This window comes from Dendrobium catenatum, unplaced genomic scaffold (assembly GCF_001605985.2).
Source record: "Dendrobium catenatum unplaced genomic scaffold, ASM160598v2 fragScaff_scaffold_745, whole genome shotgun sequence".
In the NCBI taxonomy this organism is placed as follows: Eukaryota; Viridiplantae; Streptophyta; class Magnoliopsida; order Asparagales; family Orchidaceae; genus Dendrobium; species Dendrobium catenatum.
Window position 1 is genome coordinate 109,740 of NW_021319207.1, and position 27,351 is coordinate 137,090.

At 34.1% G+C, this 27,351-nt stretch overlaps 1 protein-coding gene across 1 annotated transcript; it reads right to left on the reverse strand.

Annotated features, from left to right (window-relative positions):
• Window positions 1-8,775: 8,775 nt before the first annotated feature.
• On the reverse strand, window positions 8,776-21,237 carry LOC110094364 (kinesin-like protein KIN-14A). Its single transcript, XM_028696485.1, has 22 exons — window positions 21,171-21,237; window positions 20,611-20,771; window positions 19,701-19,841; window positions 19,362-19,614; window positions 18,942-19,042; window positions 18,791-18,844; window positions 18,546-18,620; window positions 18,276-18,350; window positions 17,923-18,176; window positions 14,769-14,994; window positions 14,349-14,430; window positions 14,007-14,102; window positions 13,763-13,933; window positions 13,578-13,684; window positions 13,313-13,488; window positions 13,043-13,207; window positions 12,428-12,678; window positions 12,187-12,350; window positions 11,624-11,854; window positions 11,233-11,552; window positions 10,968-11,146; window positions 8,776-9,067 (listed from the first exon to the last, which is right to left on the reverse strand). The coding sequence occupies exons 1-22, from the start codon at window positions 21,235-21,237 to the stop codon at window positions 8,988-8,990; spliced, it is 3,429 nt and encodes a 1,142-aa protein (XP_028552318.1). The 3' UTR covers window positions 8,776-8,987.
• Window positions 21,238-27,351: the final 6,114 nt, after the last annotated feature.

The following is a 27,351-nucleotide window of genomic DNA, read 5'->3' on the forward strand; positions in this document are numbered from 1 at the left end:
GTAGTTACATTCATATGATCATTGAATTAGTACAGAAATAGTAAAATTCACATACAATTGTAATAGAATTTATAAATAGTAAAATAATATAGTAAAAGCAAGTAAAGCAATAAACTAATATAAGTGCAAATCTTAAGGCAATCATCGTATCCATAATACTAATCATTACATAAATTAGATAAACCATTAAATCAAAACATCATAAAAGACTACTGAAATCGAATCATTACAGTAAAATTATATAGAAATATACACATGTTATATAGTTATTCTATATCACATGCTTAATATATCACATGTTTAGCATCAGTATCTAAATTAGCAATAACAATAATCCAATGATAGAAGTAATAGAATATTGCAATAATAGTAAATTCGTGCAATAATAATAAATTCGTACAATAATAAGAATAATACCTCAAGAACATGCATTTATATAGTCACAATAAACAAGTAAGAAGTCCTGGCTATTACGGTGTTTTTTAATATTGTATCAATATTAGTAAACCGTTAGCATAATAAACATAGTCGTCACTCTTTATCCATCGGCACAGTAATCATCTCCTTATATGTCCTAATTAATATCACATGAATCAGTAGAGGATAATACCAAATCACAATATTTAAATGAAAGCTCGCTGACCCACCATCTTGTATAGGTAAATCAATGTCCAACTAACGGATCAACTAGTATTTACTTGTCTTTTACACAAACATTATTATCGCAAAACTATAACACTAATATCAAACACATATCCACATTCATTTATAATATATTGTAGTAATTAATGCATAATTAAGCATAATTCAAAAAATGCCAAAATGTCCAAATGAAAACTCAATAAAAATTCACATTTTTAAAATTTAACCAAATTACAAAATATTGTATAAAATAACATTATGAATATTTAGTTGAACTGAAGCATTATTTTTAGACGTCAAAATAAATTTTTAAGTAAACAAAAATTGCTATATTTTCAAAATCATTCTATAAAAAATCTCAAATAAATACTCAATATGTTCAAAATCTCAATCTCTACAAAATCAAATGGGAAATGGGATTTTAGATAAAAAATCTTATTAATGCTTTAAGATATTTTAATATAATATAATATAATTATTTAATTAATCAATTTTTTAGTATAAAATTCATAAAAATCTTTTTAGGGATTTAAAAATTTAAAAAAAAAAATATCCTTAAAATAAATCATAATATTTAAAAAATATTGATGAAATCAGTTTGCAAAATGGACACCTGACGGTCCCAAAGTCCTCACTTGCACCAATAGGTGTCAATTTCTTAAAGATTTTCACCAGTACCCAAAAATTATGAAAAAAATTGTATAATTAAAATACTATAATATAAGTTCTATGACAAAGATGGTTTATGATTTGGAGTTATATTGACTATAAAAAAATTTATTTATCTAAGTCAAAATACGGGTTATTACAATCTACACATCTTAAGAAAATGTCATCCACTTAAGGATTCGAGCATAAAATCGAGATAAATCAAATCCATACAATCAAAAATAAAATCAAATCAAGTTATAAAGTTCATTATATCACATATCATTTAATTATGCATGATATGTTATGTCATTTAATCATTAAAATAAATCTCTTACCATTAGACCTTTCAGGTTGTTGTTGATCTTTTATATGCTATAAGTTATACACATGTGATATCACTGGAGTAGGTGTAGTCGGTCATGGTGCAACAGTATCCCTATGATTACCACTAATAGCTCTTTCATCTATCTTATTTATTTATCTTTCACTATATGCTCTTTAGCCGACAGTCCTCTATCTTACAGCATGTATGGACTATCCTGTACCAGAATCAATTCTTCCTCCAAATCCCCTATGAGGACAGTCTACTACCTTATGACTATGTTATCCATAGAAAAAATATCACCCTGTCAATAAGTAGCACTGACATGTATGTCGTCGACCGCAATGAATGCACTCACCATAGCTACCAGTAGATGCTACTAATGTTATAGCAAAGACGGTTTGTAATTTAGAGTTATATTTACTCTAAAAAAAATTATTTATCTGGGTCAAAATATGGGTTATTAAACCTAATAAGGAAGAGAATGTAAAAATATGAATAAATGAGAACTCCCGGTGATCCCGGACTTACTTCTTAGATCATTGGAGTTGTTATATTAGCCTGAAAATTTTATTTAGATTGAAATAATTTTTAGCATATCCTCACGAGCCTCCGCGTATCCAGGCTAAATCAAATACGACATGCAATAAAAAAATCTAGAGAAAGAAGGCAGTTCTAAGCATAAGCAATGTAAGTCCATCAATTAAATAAATTAAATATAGAAAATGTCCATTGGCAAGTGCCATTTAATTACAACTCGGTGTCTAAAGAAACTAAAGGTGATCGGGTACCATTGACAATAACCCATATTTTAATTCTAGGATTGATACAAATGACCTTGAGTGAGATACCGCTCTATCTTCATTTCCTTATCCTTCCTCAAGCTCCCTGGATCCATCGATTCAGGCTATCCAAATGAAAATAAACTCTTCTCCAAAGGAGTGTTTTCGTTACCTTTGACTATCAAAGTCATCCTAACTTAGATCTCTAAACGAAAGATCAGGACTCTCCCCTAAGGGATGTTATCTCCACTTTAGATTGCAACTTGGATGTAGTATCCCAACTCGAAGACTCACTTTCACAACTCTTAACTTGCAACTCAATCAAATACATTACATCAAATTTAAAACCAAAAACTAGACTCTCTACACGATTATCCTAATAAATTAAAATAAGCATATCCCAAGCAGTTATATATATACACACACACACACACACACATTAAATTAAATAAATAAACACACTTGGTCATGTTCTTTTAATCTCAAGGGGGTCTTGAGCATTTTTTTAGCACATGTATAAAAAAATATTAATTTAAAAGCTTTTGAATTTGCCCCCTTGCTTTATAGCCATGCATGAGCATGGACACCTACAGAAAACTTCATGAGCAATCATATCTTTCCTAACATAAGGGAAATCTAATGCCCATCATATCAATTTATATATTGCATCAAGTAAATAAATACTCAAATGTAGTAAAAACTCAAAAAATATGGCTCACAAGTAGCAAAAAAAGTAAAAATCAGCCTATACTAGATATAGAGTAGGTTATCCTAGCAAACCATCTAAAGTGTGTGTAAAAGATTATGTGACTTTGATATGTCCTAGGCTGGGTAGTTTGTTAATATTGTCTAGTGTTCGGGATTGTTAAAAGGTCAAAAAGAAAAATTTAGTTTAAGTTTAAGTATTAATATATTATAGTTCATTTTAAAATGTATTTTAAAGGTTAATTAACTACTACATTTGTTCCTTACTGGGGCCGTGAAGTTTATTTCTCCATCATTGGGGCTAATTTAATAATCTCGTAGGGTCGAGTTACCTAATATTAATTGATATTGATTAAGTTAATTTAATTTGTTGAGGATTAAGGCTGATAAATTTTTAAACCAATTGATTAATTACTGGTTTGAATGTGTAAATAAGAAATTTCTAAAATTTTAAGTAAATTTTTGAAATTATTTGAATTATTTAATTGCATTAATTAAGGGGCAAAAAAATGACTTTTAAAATTTAAGTGATTTCTAGAATTTTAATGTTTTTTTCTAAATACTAGACTTTAAAATAAGTAATTAGACTCTAAGTTTGCCAAATTTAAAATTTTCTACATCGAGTTATGAATTTTTAAGTTTGACTAGATTTGAACTAAGGTTGATTAGAGAGTTAACTTTGACTTAACTTTGGAGGTTTGACATTTTTAAATAATATTAGATTTTAATTAGAGTTAAATGACTTTAAATTTGTTCAATTTGAAAATTTTAAAATTAATTATGAATTTTCAAAGTTTGGATATTAATTGAATTTTTAAAATTATTTAATTAGAAAAGATTTGGGGATTTTGATACTTAGGGGGTAGTCCCAAGAGTCCAATGGTATTTGGAATTTTTAAAAATATTTATTTAATTAAAATAATTAAAGGTCAAATTTCATTAAAAATTAGATTAGCCCTAAATTAATGATCTGATCAAAGGGCTTTTATTTTTATTGAATTAATAGTTAAATTATGAGCAATTTGGTGTATTATATAGATTTTTTAGATTTTATATGAATTAATTATGATTTAATTAAAGCTCTAGATAAAATCTATGAGAGAATTTTGGATTCCCTTGTTGGTGGAACAAATGGGCTCTATTTTCAGTGAAATTTGGGTCATGAGTTCACCTAAACTCAAGGCCCATGCCCACTGGGTTTAGGTCCAAATTGAATCCCCTAAGGTGGTTAACCAAACCATCCAAGGTAATAATAGGGTTACCTTAGAAAAATCTTAACTCGCTATTTAGGGAAAGGGAGAGATGAAATTAGTGGCTTTAAACTCTCTATCCTATGCACAATCAATAGACAAACAATCAAATCCTAATTCTCATTGGAAAGATTATTAAGCCAATTTGAACTTAGGAGTCAAACCAAGACCCCTAAGTTTAAATTGAATCAAACATGCCCTTAGAAAAATCAAATAGGGGGAAGAAAATTTGGACATGTCATAGACATGCCTAAATTCAATTCGCCAAAGTCTCAAGTTTTGGTGAGTTCAATTTTAGGAGAAATACCAAAAATAGCCCTAGGATAACTACTAGAATTCACCGAGTTTCATGCAATTTCACAACCTGAGACTATAAGGCTTTTAAATATCTCCACGAGATATTTCCAATGAACCTAAGAATACCTAATTTGGTCAAGTGGATTGGGAGATAATAAAATTTAAAGTTTCTCATGGTTTTTAGATTTATTTGATTCGAAATTACATAGTTAGCAGACTTTTACATGCGGGTGCGCTCTGATTAGGAAGCTAATCATTGGCATTGACTATGTAAACATGGAAACGACTATAGCCGTCAGATCATTGACATGACAGCTATGATTAATGCTACTCCGAAACAACAAGATTTAATCTAGGTCGTTGATCGAGATCAATGACTGGGATTACATCTTCAACCTCTCAGAGGTGGCTGAAGCCATATAATATTTCTGATGTGATCTGAGAGATCCCGTTGGCAAATCTCAATCAAACTTCATGGGAAGGATTAAGATGCTACAAACCATCAATCCAATTGTCAGATTCCAATGGCTTGACGGTTTGTTTCACACTTGGCCAACACAACCAAGATAGAAGCTCGAGAATAGGATTTTACAACATAGAAAGCCCCAATGTATGTGATTTTCTATCAAGAAGCTTCAGGGGATGAAGAGCAACACTTCTCCTTTAGACGTCTCAACCAGAGGATGACCAAAGATATGACTTTGAGTGGGTGGAGGAAAGTTTTCACCAAAGTACACTCGAACTGATAGCCTGGAAGAGCAGGGAAATGAGAGAGGAGGACGTGGGAAACTATAGGGAGAGTTTTTGAAATGCTGAGAGTGAATGAATTCAGCTGCATAAAGTTGCCCTATTCAAGTGACCCCCGTGGCCATGGACAGTTGGGATGGCTCGTGCAAGCCATTGGATGGCCCGGGCAAGCCATTGGATGGCTATCAGGTGCAAGGAGACAACCTGGGGAGTCATTTTAAGCTTAATGGGGATGAGTTTAGGCCTTTGGGAAGCTTTGGCTAAAGCTCGTGAAGGGGGGACCATAAGAGTTGGTTTTCATTCGTTCCGTCAGCAACTGGCCACTAGCTTGGTCAATCTTAGGTGGAAAGCTAATTGGGGGTATGGTGAACTCAACCATGGACTCAATTGGGTAGGAGGCAAGCCAATTCACTTGGATGGCTCAAGTTGATCGAAACCTGTATGGATGGATCAGGTTGGGTGCAACATGGGTCAAGCCAAGTCATGGGATTGATGTGGGAGGTGTGATGAGTCAAGTACTACCCAATGCAAGTGTCAATTGGGTGTGTAATATAAGATGGCTCAGGTCAAAGAGGTTTTAACAACTTTGGGCTAGCCTAGGGGTTGACCCAAGTTAACTCAAGGGCTAGGATGACTAGGGTAGGTGTGTTGGACCTTGGACCACCAAATGGAGGTGTTTGTTGGGTATGGGGAGGTCTAGGTTGGGAAATGACTCAACCCATAGTCATTTTGACCACTTTGGGTTAGCCCAATTCCTAACTTGAGTTGACCCAAGGGCTAAACCCTAAACCCTAAACCCTAAAAGAGAATAGGAAAACTTATAACAAGCAAGATAATTCTCCCATGAACAAGAGCACGATCTCCTAATGCCTATTGAATAAGCATTCCCTGCAAGCTATATTGAGTGGGATAATAATGACAAAGGGATATCTTCTATGTGTTAGAATTAAAACCTAATTTAGAGTAAAGTCACTGAATCCGCAAGATACTTTTACAAGAGGACATAAGACGTTTGTAGACCTTTCTGAATGAAATCTTGGACATTTTTAAATGAAATCACTGGCACAATGAATCATATTCAAATATTTAAAATACCCCTTTATGTAATAAATATGGTCCCACTAAACTGAAGTGCAACATATCCTTAATGTGCTCTGACAAAAGTGTTAAAATTATAAATACAAATATCCGAGAATGCTACACATGGTCAAATACTCATTTTATTTTCAAAGTAAACAAAACTGTTATATGCTTTGACAAATGTGATATATTTGCAAATGCCAATGATTGAGAATGCTCCGCTAGTTAAATATTCAAGTTTTATCCTCATCTATGAAACGACTGGTGTCGACCTGATTTAAATCATAAAATGCCTCCCATATTTCTATGAGAATACAAGTGACTTCAAACTCCACCCTGATGATGGTCGTGTTGACATTAAATTTCAACCGAAGGGATCAAATCTTAAATCCAATAAAAGCCCAAATTCTTGAAATAAAATCTAACACCTAAAAAACTTAAAACTAAAACCTATTCACCTCCCGCAACTGTTTGTCAAGGGCGATAACTTTAAAATTAACCTCATCTCACAAAGAGCGAATGTTCTTTTGGGTGTATCACTAAGCTTTATCCACAGATAGCCTCTTGCCAGCAGGGACGTGACATGCGCCCTTTGATTGGGGTAGTTTTGCTGCAAAATGGCACAATTATATTACGATCACGGCCAAAGCTCGTATGTTCCCCAACGGCGTCAAACCCTTGAGTAATGAATCATATGGTATATTCAATAGGCACAAAGCTCTCTGTTAGCTAAGGTGGATTTAGATATATCCCCTTAAATCAACACCAACCTAGATCTACAATGTATTCTTAGACGAACCAACCCATGATTGCCGATAAGGCCAGGTGCCTTCTATCAGGTTGGGTCGACAACCTCCTCTGATTAAGTAGGCCAGGGATCATGACAACCGGGGATGACGAAACCATGGGATCTTGATCGGGCTTGTTTTCATTCCCCCAGCACTAGTTTTAAGTTCATGATGATAAATTTCAAATCATAAAATCAAATTCAAACCCTAAAATTATATACACTAGATTTATAACCTATACGACCTCTTTAACGACTAGCTTTAATCGAAAGTTCTCTCTTGTTATCAGGAGGGGTAATTAATTATAGGGCTTGCGCCTTTAATAAACCAGAACTCATATCATAAAGTACTCGCAAAATTAGGGCTAAATCTCTGGTAGTGTCTTATCTAAAACCCAATATGCCTTCTGAAAATTCACCTGGAACATAAATCCGTTAAAACTCTGCCATCGCAAATAAACAAAGAAAAGAAATAGACTGATGTGAAGAGGCAGGGAATGCAAAATGGAATATTTCAGAGCGCACAAGAACATCTATGTATAAAGCAAAATTATGTAGGCTTAAGGCTAATCCTTGATGTAATCCAATTGAAATAGGAAAATACTTAGTAAAACCACCTTGTGTTTGAACACAAGTAACAACTCATGCATACATATCCTTAATGAGTTGAATATAAGCATTATAAATCCCTTTCTTTTCTAGCCATAACACTTCTCTTGGAACTTTATCATATGCTTTCTCTAAATCAATAAATATCAAATGTAGATCCTCCTTATTCTCTCTATACTTCTCCATCAAACCGCTCAATAAATGTATATCTTCAATAATTGACCTACCCGACATGAATCAAAATTGATTTTATGAAACATTAATATCACGCCGCAACCTATGCTCCATAACTCTCTTCCATAGTTTAAAAATATGGTTAACTTAATTCCTCTATAATTCACACAATGTTGTAGTAATCTAAAAACGCCAAGAAAAAAGGTTTAAGTAATCTAGTAGTATAGTCTTAGGTGCCCATATTTGCAATGATTAGAAAAATTTAGCCACCTCTTCCTTTAGAAACTTTCATCTTTTTAGAAAAAAAAAAAACTCAAAAACTAGGAAGAGACCTAATTATATTTTAGGGGCTTTTGATTGACAGTATTAGTGCGATGTTGAATTTTATTTTCATGCATTTTAAATTTTTGTTGTCTAATTTAAAGGAAAAACAAATTAAAATTTACGGGAATAAACCACCCACCCGCATCCGCTTGCATCACCCACACACATCTTTATCCACATTTTAATGCATTTAAATTGTATCATAACAAATAAAAAAATTTTAGATTTTATATTTGCATCCAATCAAATAACTCATACATTTCTATATGCATAGTTCAAGTTTGTCTAAGCAGAGAAAGATCTAACCATGACGACATTCAAGAATGGACTTTTGACAATACAATTAAGATCCATCGTCTTCACCTATTTCTGAGAATATAACGCTAATATAAAAGGAAGCATATATTGGTTTCTGCTGCAAGGTATACATGCCTTTTTATTCATTGGTAATGAAGTAGAAAAACAAAAATGAAAGAGTGCTGCAGCGAATAACTGCTGCTGTAAAGTCATCTAAAGAATAATACATTATTGAACCTCGCAAGGAAAAGAAGCAAATGCTTGCGTCAAAGTCACAGCTTCAATCCTAGTCATGGGGAGCATCATCAAGTTAATAAGATTCACAGCCATCTGTTTGTGTTCTTTGCCGGTGCAGGAAAAGCTGGAGGAGTCTTTGGGCCTGGGATACCCACTGTTGAATCTGTTATGGCTCATATGTTAGAATGAAATAAACTATTATGTTCTTAAGAAATAACATAGAAAATCTTCATCAAAACGCAGCATACGTAGCAGATAAGTGTCTTTCTTAATATGTTCATGATTCATGTTTTAGTTGCAATGTTTCTTAATGTTATTGGATGATTCTAAAGTCGATGATTATGATTTTACTGTCATAGAAAGTCATATTTTTAATGTTTTTCACACCTTATTCAAGAGTCCAGGCAAGGATAAGAGAAAAAAATGTGTTAGGAGCTCCCCAAATCGTCTTTCATTAGAAGCGCTCTGGATGGTTGTGAATCTTATCAAGCTTATAAATTTAGGCTTCGTTTGGGACAGCTTTTTTACTATTCTTAAAGCAGCTTATTAGTACAAAAATTTTAATTTTTGTAATACAAAGCTGCTTTAAGAAGCATTAAGAAAGCTGTCTCAATGAAACCTTAGTGCTATGCTCTGAATAAAGGGAAAAAACATGAAGGGCTTATTACATATATGCTATCATGAGTGACTTTTTGTTATGACACATAATGAAGCACATGCTATTAAAAAAAGATGCTTAAAAACATTGTAGTTAGTTTTGTCTGTGCATATCATATCAATATCTTTCAATTTTTTTCCCTTCAAAATTATTGTGATTGTCTTCATTATTTCTAAAAGAACTGCAATAAGAAGCCACTTCTAACAGTATTTGTTCCAGGAACTTGCAACACAAAATTTTCCCATGAATAAATAGGTACTGCTTGTACTTATGGGATATGGGAGTATTATGCACCGAGTGTTTTTCATGTATGGTGAGATTATCACGTCATTTTCATATATTTTGAGTACTTTGTGACGTATTTGAGATCTTATATGCTATTGGGTTCTAGTCAGCTTTACCATTCATCGTCTCCTCTTTCTTGAATCTATGTGTCACCATTTGTCTTCTACATTCATTTACTACTTTTCTTTATTTTTTGCAATATATATGTGATTTCTCTATGTATAATAGTATTTTTTCATGCCTTTTTGATTCCCTCTCCCTCATTTATGTGGCCAGCCACCCTCCCCCTTATTTTATTATTTTTATTTATGTTTTCATTGTCTTTCAGTCACCCCCCTCTCCATGGCTATTAATAGTGGTGGGTCATTTGTAATGAGAAACTTCGATTGTTTAAAATAAAAGTTTTAGTTTCTTCCATTTGTTCTTGCTCTTGTGTGCTCATGCAGCACCGAGTTTCAAAACAAAAGACAGCTTGTGGCAACTATCTTCTAGTTATCTCGACACTCATATTTCAGTATTTACAATTGCTTGCTCTCTAGATCTCATACTTGAGACCTTCTACCAAAGTGTCATAGTGATTAGCTTAGCATTGTGTTAGAATCTTTCACATTTAGGCTTCGTTTGAGACGGCTTTCATATTGCTTCTTAAAACAACTTTCTAGTACAAAAAATTTAATTTTTTACAAAAAAAGTTGATTTAAGAAGCAGTAAGAAAGCCATCACAAACGAAGCCTTAGACATCACTTAAAAAATAATTTACATACGCTGCAATCTTGTGATATTTTGAACTTGCATTGCTTAAAGTTGAAACTAGTCTAAAATCATCTGTCTTTAACTCTCAATTATTAAGTAATTTGCTGAAGATTTCAATTCACTTAATTTATTTAGTTGCTTTGAATCCTAAGTGAAGATCATTTTCTTAGTCATTGATAGGATCAACTAAAACATTTTCCAGATCACCCTAAGGAAGCTATAAGTTGTCGTGCATAAAATATGATCATGATGCATGTTTAAATAGTTAAGTTAGTATTACTGGCTGCTTCTGAATTTCAATGTCCTAGCAAAAAATAACTAAATTAAAGTACGACAAAATTTGGCCAAATTAATCAGAAAAACTCACATGATTCAACAGATTTTCCTCCAAGGGAGCTTCTCCTAGATCCCTTGATTTCAAATGCTTGCACATTGGTTAAAGATTGCCTCCTCTTATACCTGCTTTCCACTGTTGCTGGTGATTTCTTTAAGGCCTTCAAGTCTTTATCTTGCTTGCATGGCATTACAGATGACACTTGATAGTTCCTGCATGGTCAGTTGCAAAAAGATTTAGTTAAATCAAATAAACTAATACATGAAAAATGAAAATTAGGACTCAAGAGTCAATTTACCTCTTCTCAGATCCATTTATCAACTTGCCAATTGTCTTCAGCGATTTCCGTATATGTGATCCTTTCGAGCTCGAGAAAGAATTAGAATTCAGCTTAATTTTGTTAGTATCAGGGGTCTCCACCTCTCCCAATTGCCTACATCTGCTCCCAAGAGTAGTCAACTGGTTTACAGAAGAAGAATTTGAAATAGCAGAACAACTAGGCAATCCCCCCTCTATTTCATTTACTTGAACCAACTTTTCAATGGTTTCATTCGCTTTGATTTCTTCATGAGCAACTTCTTTTAATTGCTCTTCTTCTATTTGTGATTTTTGTTGCAGCTGCTTCAAAAAAAGAGAAGTGATCAGGATGAAGTTTGCCAATGAAAACAGCTTTAGCTATGAATTCTTACATCTGACTCCGAGTTTTTGTTTTGATGTTGACTTTTGTCATCATGCCCGCAACCTTCCAGACTCAATCTCCGTAGACGCATTACAGAATTTTCTGTGCTGAATTTTGATCTTGGAAGAGGGGATTTGATCGGCAGTTTTCTCTCTGAAAATGAAGTGTTTTCCTTCATTTTATGCAAATGTAAAGCCTTCTCTCGCTCCCTGCTTGCCAGCTCTTTCTTGAGATTATCTACCTGAAATTTGTCAGGATGGATCCCAAAGTTGCTTTACTAACTAATCATGCAGATAATCTAATAAATCAAATCAGTTTATTAAAGCTTCGTTTGGAACAATTTTTTGCCACTATTTTTTTTGTTGCTTTCAAAAAATTTTTGTACTTGAAAGCTGCTTTAAAAAGCAGTAAGAAAATTATCTCAAATGAAGACTAAGGCTTCATTTGGAACAGCTTTTTTTCTTGCTTCTAAAAACATCTTTGTAGCACAAAAATTAAAATTTTTGTACTAGAAAGCTGCTTTAAGAAGCAGTAAAAAAATCGTCCTAAATAAAACCTAGGTTAAAGCTTTACCTGTTCTCTAAGATCACGAATTTCACTGCTTTCTTTGTTAACTTGAGCAGCACCAAGCTCTACAGTGGACACTCTCTGTGCAAACTTAAGAGTACTTATTGTTTCTCCATATGACTCAGCTTCTGGACTTACGTGAGCAAGCATTAACATCTTTGCATGTCCTCCTAAGATCAGCATTTCAAGAAAAAAATAAGCTAAATAAAATGCAAAACTTCTTGGCCATAGTGAATCAGGTTAGAACCTAGTGAGTTTTGCAGTAGTTGAGTGAGTTTGCTATTTCTGTATGGAATGTATGAACTCTTCTGAGCCAAAGCAGCAATAACGTCTCCCAGACAAGAAAGAGACTTATTGATATGTTGTGCCTCCTTCAATCTATCTCCAGTAACTTCTGATTTATCCACCCTCTCACTCCCTGCAAGGTCTACCAAATGCAGGCAGCTTTGTAGTTTGTTTCCCAAAACATCTCTTCCACATACATGAATTGTCAATACACTGCACAGGGATTCAAACATTAGAAACCAGTTTCAATTATGAAAGTAGTACAAAAGTAACCTGGGCTATTTGGTCCAGTGTCATTAAGTATTAGGATTATTAAAATGCAGCGTTAAACGTGTCTGATTCATTCTTAACCAAGTATTTACATAGCATTACATCGATATGAAAATATCATTCACATTTAGACTTTATTTGGGACGACTTTCATATTGCTTAAGCAGCTTCTTAGAATAAAAATTTTAATTTTTGTATTAAGAAGCTGCTTTAAGAAGCAGAAAGAAATAAGTTCCAAACGAAGCCTTAAATAGAATAAGACCAGTGAACAACAGCCTCTTTTAAGAATATATATTAAAGCTAGAACCTATGAGATCTGCTGCTTCTATTGTTCATTGCAGTGCAACTGAAGGCGCGATTCTTTTCTCCAGCTTTCATCAAATTCATGACATCACTAGTTGACTGCACATGGTGCATTGTGGCATCCGGAAGGCTTAAACCACCATTGCTTGAACAATTTCGAATCTCTAATGTACAAGTGGTTAAGGATAGCAGAAGTCTGCTGGTTGCAGAAAAAGAATTGTAGAAAACCAGTTTATCCTTTAAGAACAAGAGCACAATGTGCATCAAAGGATATTTTTTTGTTGAAGTTTCTTCAGTAAGGAGATCACGGACTTGTTCATTGTAAATCTCGACCATTTGAACATGTATTTCATACTTGATATCCTCTCTGATGCAAGATATTTGGAAGAGATCATTAAGAGCCTTGCTGTTGATTCCAATATCTTTAGCAGACCCAATTTCTGGGCCACACTAGCAAGGAAAAAAGTATGCAAGGTAAGTATCTTTAATGTTAAAACATCAGAGTATAAATGTTTTGGTAGTATAATTAAGCACCTTACCATAGAATATGTTTTGCCAGAACCTGTCTGACCATAAGCAAAAATGCACACATTATAACCATCCATCACAGATCTGATTAAAGATTCAGTCGCTTTGTAGACCTCCTCTAACAGTTCAACAACATGAGGTCAGGACTATGAAAATAATGAAACTTACAAGCTCCTTACATGCCACATCAACTTACCTTGAGTTGCATTAGGTCCAAAAACCTTGTTAAACTGGAAAGTCTTGCGCACATTTTGTGACTTAAGTTGATCGAGTAAAATCAATGTACCATCATTTCCAATGTAATCAATTGAACCTTTGTCTCCTGCCACAAATGCTGGCCGAACTCTGCAAAAAACTTGAATGTTTCCTGAAGGCACCTACAATGAGAATTTTCCTCTAATATTGTTCATCCAAGATGTCTCTAGTAAAAATTAACAAACCTCTCAATTCTTGAAGCATATTGTACAAGTTTCTATTCTCTTTGACTGCTCGATGATAACCATCAGCAGCAGTAGAAAGCCACTCAAGTTGGTTTCCTAAACAAATGATGAAAGACAATTTTATAATGTGACAGGAAAAATCTAGAGAAAATAACACAATTACTTGGCTTTTTGTCAATTAAGAAGCTTTTAAAGGCTCGTAACTTTTGAGGTTAATAATGGTGCTAACTCAACATTAGCGTCACCTCGTTGATATAAGATATAATATATAAGATGAACAGTCAACTTAAATGCTAATAAATCATAATTTAGGTGGATTCATTCAACTAAAAAATATCAAACCTATTTGTGTCAAATCATTTTGTACTTGAGACTGCAATGCAGCACATTCTAACTTGGTATTTGACAAGAGGGCTTTGATTTCCTGGAAAACACCGAGTAAAAGAAATGTCAACAAAATTTAGGCTATGCATGTCAAGCATGGTAACCATGCTCTGATACCAAGATGATGTGAAACGTACATGCGATGGAGGAGTTACTTTAAGAAATTAAAGAGATCAATTGAAACTTAATAACCCAAAATAAAATTATCGTTTATAATAAAAGAGTGATCATTAGAATCCGTGGTTTTAACTTGCTTAGGCAAAGATGAGCAAATTTCGGAAACCAAACAATTTAAGAAAACGCAAAGTTCAAATTGTAAAACTACGACGGTGAACAAGAATCCACAATTTAATAATAAGAACTTTCACCTTTGGAGACCATACACTCGACTAGTCTAGGCTTTAGCGGGAGAAACGTCTCCACCTTAGAATCGAGGTCGCTTCGAGGAGGGGAGAGCCTTGGATCGTCGCTCTTGGATAGGTGGCCGGAGCATGAAGTTCTTGACAACGTTTTCTTGAAGGTGTACTCAGCGGCCTGGAATGTCCGGACGGTGTCTGAAGACATTCTAATGGGCTGGACAGCAAGAGAGCATGCTCCCGATCTCCTAAACAGCAGTTTTTAGGTGCGGGAAATGCAAAACAGCAGACAGGAGACGTATGGGCAGCAAGGGGTTGCCTTCTGGAGCTGTCCAGCTAAGGTGGACCTGCAAAAATCTGTTGGGCAGCAAGTTCGCAAGAAGATATCCAATGGAAGGAGAGAGGGAGCACTTGATTTCAATTCTCAGATTTGAAATCTGAAATAAAACTGAGAGTTCATGTGAGAAGGGAGGTATTTGGGCGGTAATTAAGAGGAGATGAGGTGGCAATTAGAGGGAGAAGCAATGGGGTGAGGTGGCCGGCCACATGGAGAGAGAGAGGGCTTGGAGGTTTTAAGTAAGTGGGGACCACTAGTAATTAATTAAAACCTGATTTTTAATTTCAGATTTTAATTGTCTCATGTAACTCCCTAATTTAAATAAAAATTAGGAGGGAATTTGAATGTCAAAAGAGTGTAACTCCCTTAATTAATTCACCAAATTAATTGGCTCAATTAGTAAGGAGAATTCAAATTTCAAATAGCTCCTATTGTCATTAATTGCTTGCCTTAAGATGGATTTCAATTAGGCAATTAATTGAAACGCCAGGAATTGAATTTCACGGCTTGGGGCAGAGTTTGGATTGACCGGCTGTAAGGGAATTGCAGGGAGACGGTGACCTGGGGAAGAGAAACTCACGGCTTGGACAAAACAGGGTCCAGCGGCAAGGGAACGGCAAGGAGGGGGGCTGGAGGCTCACGGAAGGCTGTTTACTCGTGAGATTGGAGCCGTAAGGGGGGGGGTGTGACTGCACGGGACGGGATGGGCTGTGGCCGGTGGGATGAAGCCACGGGCTGGCTGGAAGGGAATTGACCGGCAGCTGGTGGGCCTGTGGCTGGCGGGAAGCTGCTGGTTGGCGGCTGGACTGCTGAGTGGACAGGTTGTGGGGAGGAAATTTCAGAGAGAAAATAATCTGGATGAAATTCCTTTGACTTCTTACACTATTTGATCACAAAACAAGATAGAAGAATAGATGAACAGTCAACTAAAAGCCTATAAAATCATAATTTAGGTGGATTCATTCAACTAAAAAATATCAAACCTATTTGTGTCAAATCATTTTGTACTTGAGACTGCAATGCAGCACATTCTAACTTGGTATTTGACAAGAGGGCTTTGATTTCCTGGAAAACACCGAGTAAAAGAAATGTCAACAAAATTTAGGAAAGGCCTAAGCAATTAATGTTAACAAAAGAAATTAAATTTCCTTGGATGCATAAACATAAAAAAAGACTTCGTTTGCACTAAAATTGCAAGGAGTAACATATAAAATATTGTTACATTTAAAAAAAAAAAAAATCATTAGTCAACTTATGCACAAAGCAAATTTGTAGTATTTTAAAATGTGAAAAATAATATGAATTAAGTAGACCACATTAAGAATGACACAGATTACAATTGAATTTTGAACTTGTATACTTCTACAAAAATATGTAACCCATGAATATAAAAATTTAATTGCTAGAAGCATTTAAAAGTACCAAAGCCAAAAGTTTGGAGAAGTTTCAAAAAAATAATTTTCTTGAAAATTAGTGGAATTGCTAAAACAAAAAACTAAAATTACTCGACATGTAGAACATAAACCATACTTAAATGTCTTTTAAAGTGAAGCTAGAGATTCAATTTTGGCATGTGGTAGATACTTTTGCTTGCGAGAGATTTATGTGCCTTGTAAAAGCATGAGAATTTCATGATATCTTACCTTAGGAAATCAACAATGATTGGGCCTAAGTCGTGCTCAGACAACACATGATAATAATCAACGACAAGAACAATGATGTGTTGCTTATTATAATATGTCTTCAAATGAGGATGGGTAGTGGCATTTCCTTCATTGATTACAATAATGAAGCATGATAAGTAATGTGATATTAATAGGTTTACTTAGGCATCTTATCCAATGTTACTATTATAGTTAAGCAGTAGTTCCAAACTATTCTGTTAATCCATACTCATCAAATATCCTAGAATATAAGCCTCATTATCCTTGATGTTGTCATCATTTACCTTCATTCTCTTAAGTATCCTTATGATTGGATTATGTTTCTTAAGCATAAATTAAACAAACTTATTACTTTCTCTCAAATCTAAACAACTCATCCATGTCCCCAACATATTATAAATCCTTGTCCACGTCACATCTTTAGCCTTTAGAACCCCTTTGATCTATATCCTTATCCACACCAAGTATTTTCTACCTAATAAAATCTTTGATTAAGAAATCTTGCTTATAGCATTGTACTTACTAAAATATTATTGATATTTCATAGTAAAAAAAAGTTATAGGTTTTAAGATACATATGATGTGTCAGAGTCAATAAGCACTGAAACATAATCAGGTGTAGTGACCATGAATGAGAGCATGATGAGGGCCACTGAAGGAGAGCAATTTTTTGTAGAACTTTGAGTCTTAGGATTAAAGCTCATTCAATTGTTTTGTAAAAAGCCCTATTTAGATTTATGGATGGTTACATTAGTCCTTACCCCAAATAATATTTATATTTATTCATAATGGGTGATGGAGATCATAAAATTTCATGATGAAATTTTTTATTTAATGGTGGTTACCACTAGGGTAAGACTTGTTTGACCTTGGGGTTAATCTGAGTGGGTGAGACTGAGTTCATGATGATATTTGCCACTAGAGATGTCTTAGATCAAAGATCTAAACATGTAACATTGTTTATGAAATAATCATGGAGGTGACATAGTGAAGTTTCAATGGATTGTTAGTAGAAATAATTGCCAGGATGTTTATTGCATCTTGGATGGAGCTAACAGAAATAGCGACAATGTCTTGCCATTTTATATGACTTCTCTTCCTTGAAGGAATGCATAGAGACAAATGTCTAGTTAAATAATGGTGTCTAGGAGATGACAACATGAAAAAGTATGGACATTCCATAATGGTTTGGGTAGTAACGGGTATATGCTGGCATGATCAAAGGCATTGACATTCTCATAGATAGGTAAACACAGGCCATTCTGATGTTATTCCCATCAACAAAAACTTTTGCAATAGTTTCTCCACTGCCCAAACCCTCCACTTGCAATCTTTGTTTCTGTATGTGGTAAGGTTGTGAAGAATATGACTTGTCTTGAGCTTGTTCACTCGAGTCAATTTGTTTAATAGGTTCGAGATTGCATCGGCTCTAGCCAAATGGTTCAAGCATTCACAAATGAAAACAAATACGTCCTTCATAAGGCAATACAATGAGCTAAAATACAAGAATGTGCATACTTTGGAATACCTTGAGTTCAGTTTTTTGGGACTCCATAAGTTGCCAGTGGTTACAAGATGTCTTTCCCTGGCAAAAACTGCAATTCTGCATGGCATGGAATTGAAATCATCAATAGATTTTTCAAAGAATTTACGCATGTACTATTCACCTAGTTGTTCCTGATCAAATCACTAGTCTTTTCAAATGCTATTTCAGAACATGAAGAAAATCGTCCATGGCAATACTACTAATTTTTAAATACAATTTTATGACAAATAAAGAGGGATTAGTATTTTGTACCTTGCAAATATTATTCGATCTGCAAACATCTAATGTTGTCTTTCCTTCCATCATGGAATCCTCAACAGAGTCTAACTGTTCATCGAGAATAGAAATTTTAATTATTGTTTGGTTTCGACATATAATGCAAGGACTATAACATGCAAACACAGAAATAGAACAATTCTTAAAACAAAGGCGAAAATAGTCTATAGTAAAGTCTAATCTCATATAGAATGGGTACTACAATGTTATAAGAAATAAACCTGTTGCTCTTGGAGGCAACTTGATATGATTCTATTAAACAGCTTCACAGGGTCCTGTCATTGAATGAGCACGCCATTAATGAGCAAAGAACTTGAATGTATAAAAAGAACATGTACTATATGCGGGGCTTAAAGTTTTCTAGCAGCTTACCACTGTTCCTTGTTGCCACGAATCAAAAATATTTTGATCAATGTTTTCCTTTGAATTGCACAATATATCAGTCATTGCTTGCACGAGAGAATCCACTTTAGCTGGAATTAAGGAAAAAAAAAGACAGAAAAAATGCTTGTAAAAATCGATGAATCATTCATCAACTTAAACTTTTTTTGGCACTGAAAGGATTTGATTGATCAATATGGATTATACGATTTGTGTATTTTTTTCTCCACAAAAAGAATTAAAACAAATAAATAAACTAACAAATTTAAGGTTTTCTAACTTGGAAACATATTTTTTTTGCACCTAGCTCTTCATCAAACAATTGAAACCAAGTTTAATAGAATAAGTTCTTATTCTCTTTATCATCACTTCTACAAAAAAAATAAAAAAATAAATTAAAAAAATGTAAACCTCCAGTCCTTTGATCATCATCAAGCTTCATAGGTTGCAGTTTCTCAGATTTTGCTGACATGTCTAAATATCTGACTGAGGAGCTTAAAGCTGGCATTTTCGAATGAATTCCAACTTTAGCGTGGGAAACCATGGGGGACTTCACGTATTTCCAGGCTCCACTACCCCTGCTGAACTGTTTCCAATCATGATAGGCTTTTAAGCCTAGGATACAATCAACAATCTTTCCTACTGAGCCAGCCTCCACAGTATCCTATCACAGCAAATGATGAAAGCTTTAAATTAGTAAATAACTACATAAAGGCATGTTAGTTTCTAGTGTAAATGTTAGACTCTTACTCTTTCAATATCCGAAGCTTCAAAACTAGGAATTTTCAACTCATCAACAGCATCAAGAAAGTTGCGGATGTTCTCAAAGTATTGATAAGCAGGTAGGGTCTGGTTCTCCCAGGTGAGACCAAGTGATTGGTTTGTAACAACCTTACCAAAATTCAGAATATAAATCAATAAGACAATGCCTTGTCAAGAAAAAATCAACATAGAAGGAAAGATCATTATAAGCTTGTTTATTTGTTATCTATTTTATACATTCTCATTCTTTCATTGATTGCCCCTGTTCAGTACTAAGTGAGGCGTTAAGCATATTTTACAAGTGAGGCGTTAATCATATTTTACAGAAATATTTTTGCTCAACTTCTTAGTTATCTTTATCCAACCTAGTTTTTTTTTTTTTTTAAATTCATTTTGCATTAGTTTTACTTATTCATCTTATGGTGCATCTTGTAATCTTTGTTATATGCCCTAATCAATTTTTTTTTTTAATCTACCTTATATCTTACATAGAAGCTACTCACAACAACAACAACAAAAACATCAAGCTTTTGTCCCACTAAGTGGGATCAGCTACATGAATCTTTTTGGTCATTGAGTCCGGTTAAAGTCAAATTCTCATTTAAATCTAATAAAGAAAGATCATTTTTAATATTTTCTAACCAAATCTTTTTATGTTTACCTCTACCTTTCTTAACATAAGTCAAATATAATACCTCAACTTTCCTAACCGAGTCATTGGAAGGTCTAATGTGACCAAACCATCTAAGGCGACTTTCTCTAATCTTATCTATTTCTTAAATATTAACATTTATTAATATCTAATTTCTAGATTTGTCACAACATCATTTTTATCCCATTCAGCTATCCAACCACTCTCAGTTCTCAATTTATCATTGATGTGACTCAAGAAGGATACCTTAGGAACAGCACCAGGTTGGATCTTGTTAATGGCATTACAAAGGACTAGGCCGTTTTTCAAGCATGAGACAAATTCTTGCTCGGAAGGCTGCTGAGAAGGCAAGCCTAGAGGGCCGACCATTTTTTCAAGCCACGTCGCAGCTTGGAAACGCCTATAAGCTGTCAGAATTCAGGAAGAAGAGAGTTCAGTTGAAACCCTATGTTCCATTGAAAAGAATAAAAGGGGAAAAATATGATCTTTTCTTAAACCAGACAGAATGAGGAAATCTCCCCAAAGGACCGAGATGAAAAAATAATCCAATAATGATTTCTACAGTGAAACAATCGATGCTGAAGCTCAGAAGATTGAGCGACTGCGCAGCTTCAAAGATTAAACTAAAAAATAAAAGTTGAATCAAGAAAAAGAACTGAGCAAACGAAAACATATTTCGATCCGATAGTAAATGGCTGATACCGGTCATAGCTGACATGATATCAATCAAGCAAAGATTCGGCGCAACTTATCTAATAAAAGAAAAAGAGATGTGGAGGAGTAGGAGGAAAGGTAATGAAGCAAACCAGCTTCCTCGGCCTTTCTTGATGCCAGTCGACCCTTGCGAAACGAGAGTCTTGATGGTTCCTCCATTCTTCTTTTCTTTCGTTGCCTTCTTATTTCTTCCTTTCTTCCTTCTCCCAGCTTCTTCTTCTGACTTCACGGCTTGTTGGAAGAGAGAGAGAGAGAGAGAGAGAGAGAGAGAGAAAGGAAGAAAGAATTGTAGCAACCAGTTCAATCTCCAACGTTGCAATATAAAAAGGAAACGGGCAAATATAAAGAATGATAACCTAGTATTTGAATTTGAATGTAGGTCCGGTCAAGACTCGTGAGTAACGTTAAGTTTGAATCCTAACCGTCCAGATCCATCATATCATATCACGAAATGTTCAACGGCAATTTTGATATATATTTAACTATTGCCTTTTTAGGTAAGCAAACGAAGTCCGATCTCCTTCAATGCAAAAGCACTTTGCCTTCCGCAAAGATGATCGTATTTTGGAAAAATTATTATGCTTGTAAACACTTTTGGGGCATTGATCATATGAACCTCTTGGCTTTTGTGAAACCTTTTAGGCGTGGCTTTGCATGGAGAAGAATTCATAAATTGATTCTTATGATCATCTTCTTTAGACAATCAATTTGTCAGCCCCTTCTAAAAATAAATTTTAGTAACTGATTTTTAAATTTTTATTTTATAATCAAATTTTTAATTTTAATATTATAACAAAATTTCAATTAAAATTTTATTTATTTTTAATTTAAACTTAGTATTCTATATAAGTAATTCTCAAAACATTTTAGCTCTGATGTCAAAAATGAAATATGAAGGAAGGTGAGAATTTGAAACGAATGAAACCCTCAATGTGGGTTTAAAGAAAGGATGATATATGATGGATAATATAGTGCATGCTGACTTATGAGAATAATGGGAAGGTGAACTTTCAACCAATTAAGTGATTATTTTGTGGTATGGAATAGTTTGAAAGAGCTTGGCCAAGTAAGGGATGGGGTCTAGATGACATGTGGGATTGTGGTGAAAAAGTTTACGAAGTGAGGAGGAGAATGCAAGGGAAAAGGGTTAGGATTTACATGATATGAGGGCCCTTTTAAAGAGTGAAATCTCTTGGTCTTGTCTTTAACCTTAGCTTCCAAGATATAGTTCTTCATTACCTTAGAGTCAATCATCTTCTGGACTCTTCATGGCCATATTTGTTGTGTCATAGATCTTTATTGTCTTAGAGTTGAGCATCTTCTTGATTCTTTGTTGACTTTGGAGTTGAGTCATAACTATTATTTCTTAGAGTCATGAATTTTCTTGACTATTCATTTCCTTTATAGTAGAGTTATTAATCTCTATTACTTTAGAGCTAAACATTTTATTGACTCTGCATTGCTTCAGTATAAGTATTTTTTCATAGCCCTTCTTTTCACTTGAACCAAGATTATATCTTTCATTTCTACTTCAACATTACCTTAGCACCAAATGACCTTTCTTTGCTCATTGTCTTAAGGCCAGGTTATATTCTTGACATATCTTGCTATAGTAGTTAAGTCATCACTTTCATCCATGTATTTTAGTCAACTCCAATACGTGAGGCGCTTTTATTAAATCTCCCACACATTTGAGTGTTCATTAATGACCTTTATTTTGAAATGGGTCATTCTTGTTGTTAACAAATTCCTCAATCAAATATATATCAAATTAAGATAAGTCTAACTTGAGCTAAGTCATATTATTCTAAAACCCCATATCTTGATTTAGGTTTAATTATCTTAATCAAGCTAAGCTTGTATATATATTATTTGACATTCCTCAGGCATTTGGCCCGATCATTTGATTTCAACCAAATCTAGTAAAGTCATTTAGAGAACTATTGTGCATAGCAAGACTAGTGAATCCACAAAGTGACGACTTTTTAAAAATATATTTGAATTTTTATGAGATTTGTGCCTACCTTTCCTCATTTCAGAGTGATATAGTAAACTAATTATTGTGAATAACTGATAAGTCTTCATATATTTATTTGTTAAGAGTATGGGAAGGAGTTGTATGTGCATGCTCCTAATGGGTTTGTTATTTTCAAGCATGATAATTGTGCACCATTTCATATGAGGAGGTTCTAAGTGTAAGCAAGGCCCGGCCGATCGCCAAATCGTCCCAGGACGATCAGACCATTTTGGATCGTCCTGGACGGTTCCCAGAACTATTCTCATGCCGATATTTTCTACAGTGCCGATCGGCCTGGACGATGTCCAAATCGGCCTGGACGATGTGTACAGAAAATCACCTGGAGCAAAACTGGGCAAATTCTGGAGCAAAATTTCCACTGATCGTCCCAGGACGATCCAGATCGTCCTAGACGATCCTGGAGCAGATTTTTGATATTACACTAACTATTATGAATAACTGATAAGTCTTTATATATTTATTTGTTAAGAGTAAGGGAAGGAGTTGCATGTGCATGCTCCTAATGGGTTTGTTATTTTCAAGCATGATAATTGTGCACCATTTCATTTGAGGAGGTTCAAAGTGTAAGCAAGAACACATTGAATGATTGATGGACATGGATTGATTTTATAATATAAAAGGAAATATTGATAATGCTAAATTTTTGTTATTATGTTATTTGATGACTTATAAATATTCACTTATTAGGCTATTAGTTTTAATCATAATTTAGATTAATTATAATGATAGATTATTCTCTAATATGCTATTAAATTAATGTATTAATTTTTTTTTGTGTTGCTTAGCTTAGGTCTAGAATTATCCAGTGATTTGTGATTTTTTTTGTCAATTTTGATATATTTTTTTATACTCATAGCTTTAGTTAACTAGAGCAGTATTAGCTGACCTTTCCTTAGTTAACTAGTGACACATGAAAGCTTGCTTATTTACTTGTAATGTGATTATGTTATTTGTTTATTTTGTTATGTTGATTAATACTTAGAGGTTTATTTAATTAGAAAAATGCTAGCTTTTCTTTTTTAATTCAATTAGGAGTAAGCGTGATCCAATTTAGCTATTGTAATGTGATTTTGTGGTGAGCATATAATATCTTTTTATATTGTCATTTGATTAGTTTACTTCGTGTAGTATTTGAAATTTATTTTTTTAGATATGATGCTTTCTATATTAGATTGTTATACATATGAAATTCATAATGTATTTCACGTGTCACTTCTGAGGAAGTGGGTATCAAATTCCAAGAATTGTATATCTATTGAACAAGATGAGATACATCTCAATATGAGTTGTAGAGAAGAACCAAAGAGGATTCTAGCATATAATGTTAGGAGGCTAAGTAATAAACGAACTTTAATGGTTAAAATTTAGTGGAAGAATAGAACTGAAAGTGAAGCTACTTAGGAAAAGGAATATGAGATGAAGCAATTGTATCTTGATCTATTCAAAGGGTATGAGTTTCAAAACATCGACGATGATATTTTTCTAAGGAGGAGAGAGTTATGACACCTCTAGGATTAGAATACGTTCAATCTGTTCTAAACCAACTAGATTCAAGATAACCAATTAAATTCTAGCATTTGAACTCTTCTATAAGTGTCAGAAAATATTCAATATGAATGTGAGAGTCCGTATGTGTTTTAAAGTAGGTCCAAGGGATCTGTTTGCATATTATGAAGATATAAAAATTTCCCCCTAGGGCACCGTAGCACTAGGGAAGTTGGCAACCCAATGCTAAGTTTTTTGGAATTTCGAAAGATTGAACTAGGGGTGTCAATATTTGACATGACCTAAAAAGCTGACTCAAACCCGACCCAAAAATTCTAGGTTAGGTTCAACTCATTTGGGAAATAGGTTGGGTCGAGTTTAAAATTCTAACCCGATTGTAAATTTGGGTCCGGTTCGGGTAAACCCAAAAATCCAACATCAACCCAATTCCTATCTCACACATCACTATGAGTCTGTGACTCGCCCGCGACCCCTCTCCATGCTTACCCTACAACATGTGCTCGGGCTTACCCAGTCAGCTCAGCAGTCCAGCACTTGTAGCCTTGCCTAATTGCCTACCTCGCATGCGCTAGCTTGTCTCTCCCTCAGCCCGTCTGCCTTGCACGTACTCATGCCCGACTACCTCGCCTATACTCGCCCTTACCCGCACTCATGCTCGTTGCTCTCGTAAGTGGCAACTTGGCGGGTTGGGATCAAGTTTTTTAATTATTATGTGTTTTCAAAAATGGGTAGGGTTCTGTTCGAGTCAAATAGTAGCATGTTAATATCAGGTTCGACCTGAACCGGAGCTGCAAGCCCTTTTTGAAACCCCTAGATTAAACTAGTGCAATAACGTTGGGTTTTATGTCATGATGCTTTAAACTCTGATAGGGAGCGCTACAAAACTGGCTTGACTGAGCACCATGGCGCTTGGCATGAATTTTTTATTTCAATATCATTTTCACTAATTTAAACTCATTTATCACTGAAGGCAGCCGACTAGAGAGATATAGAGAGATTTCTAGAGAGAGAAAGTTCCTTTTAGGTGCTTCAATCCAATTTCAGCTATTGGACTAGTTTTTAATGTTGCTCGGATTGAGGTAGGTGACATTTAGCTTATCTCAGCTTTAAAAAATATAAATATTTTAAGATTTTTTTGATTTAAATTAAAATTCTGTTAGTAAAAAAATGAGATAACTTTTTTATAAGCAAAACTTTCATCATTTAACTTTCTATATATTATAGAAACAATGATTCAGAATATTTAAGTATTTTTTAAAAAATTTTACACCGTGGATTTTATAAATTATTCTATTTTAACTTATTAGAAAATAATTTTTACACTAAAAATTAATGTTGTAGTATAATTAAATATTCAAGATAATATTTTGAATAATCTCTAGTAATTTGGTTATATTCTAAAATAATTTATTTTTGTTTAGTAGTACATTTAGCTGCCTACCTTTATACTATTTTGTGAAATTTTGAAATGAGTTTACTTATGTTTCAATTATTATAATACAATAAATTATATTCTTAATTTGTTGGAATATGTGATTATGATGAGTTCTTGGGTGGGTAGAGGAAGTTCTATTATGATGCTAAATGCACATTCTCGTGCCAATGACACTACTAGTGTTATATACATATTATGTTATCATAATTTTATGATTTTAATTTTTGGGAGGCATAATTGTCAAAATTCTTAGAATTATATATGTTTGCAGGCATAAGGGTTAGAATTCTCTAAATTATGTATGTTGGGAAGTATAAGAGTTAAAATTCGCTTAATTTTATCTGATATTAAATGCGTATTTATTTATTTCTTCAGCATCATCATTTGAATTTCTGATAATTGTATTAATATTATGCATTGTACTGTGATTTATTTTATTACTTTCAGCACTTATTTTTTTTTAAACCAAAAAGCCTCTCCATGTTAAACAGTAAAAGGATACAAGGACAGAATAGAGAAAGGGCTCGCTAAAGCTCCCAAGAGCAACAATACAGGAGGAAAGAGAAACCAAATGAGCTGGAAAGCCAAACACAAAACAAGGTGAAATTAAGATTACAAGAGACACAAATGTGAAGAACCGGACTCACGAGGCAGCGCACACCCACCCTTAAGCTAAGCAGGGGCCCTCCATTGGAGGCAGCAAACGAAGAGCGACAATCCACAATCCCAACCCGCAAAAGGCCACCAAGGTTGCCAACAAGCTAGGCCCAAGAGGTACCACACTGAAACCTCATCATCATAGCCCATAATAAACCACCATCTAATAGAGAAACCACCATCAAACAGAGAAAACCGTCGACAAAGCATATCGCACGTACTAGAGGAATCCACCAATAACATAGAAGAAAAAGCAGCAGCTATTCCTAAACCAGATGGAAATTCATTTCTTCTTTAATTTACGCTTTTTCTGCTTACTATTTTTAAGAGAAAGATCATCGTCAATAATTTGTAGAATACTCAGATCAACATTTTCCCTCCAATCTAAAGAATTCTCATCAAATTCCTCTCCATCAGTTAGGGAAAATTCAACATTCAACCAATCCACATGCATGATCTCATAATCCCTAACACTGCAAGATAAGTGAGGAAGTAAGGAAACATTAGAAATAACTGAAATGGGGACATTAACCATTCCCCCTTTTCCCACCATATAATCCTCACCCTTAAGAATAGAAGCATTAGCATCCTCACAACAATTAAGAGTAAAAAACCCACCTTCAGATGGAACACAGTC

What these genes read in the sequence shown, in the direction of transcription:
- LOC110094364 (XM_028696485.1), bottom strand. Translation starts at nt 21,237, where the DNA reads ATGGAGGAACCATCAAGACTCTCGTTTCGCAAGGGTCGACTGGCATCA. An exon ending in GATCGAATAATATTTGCAAG is followed by an intron (nt 18,351 to 18,545) that starts GTACAAAATACT and finishes CATGCCATGCAG; the next exon opens with AATTGCAGTTTTTGCCAGGG. An exon ending in AGGAAAATCTGTTGAATCAT is followed by an intron (nt 9,068 to 10,967) that starts GTGAGTTTTTCT and finishes GAGCCATAACAG; the next exon opens with ATTCAACAGTGGGTATCCCA.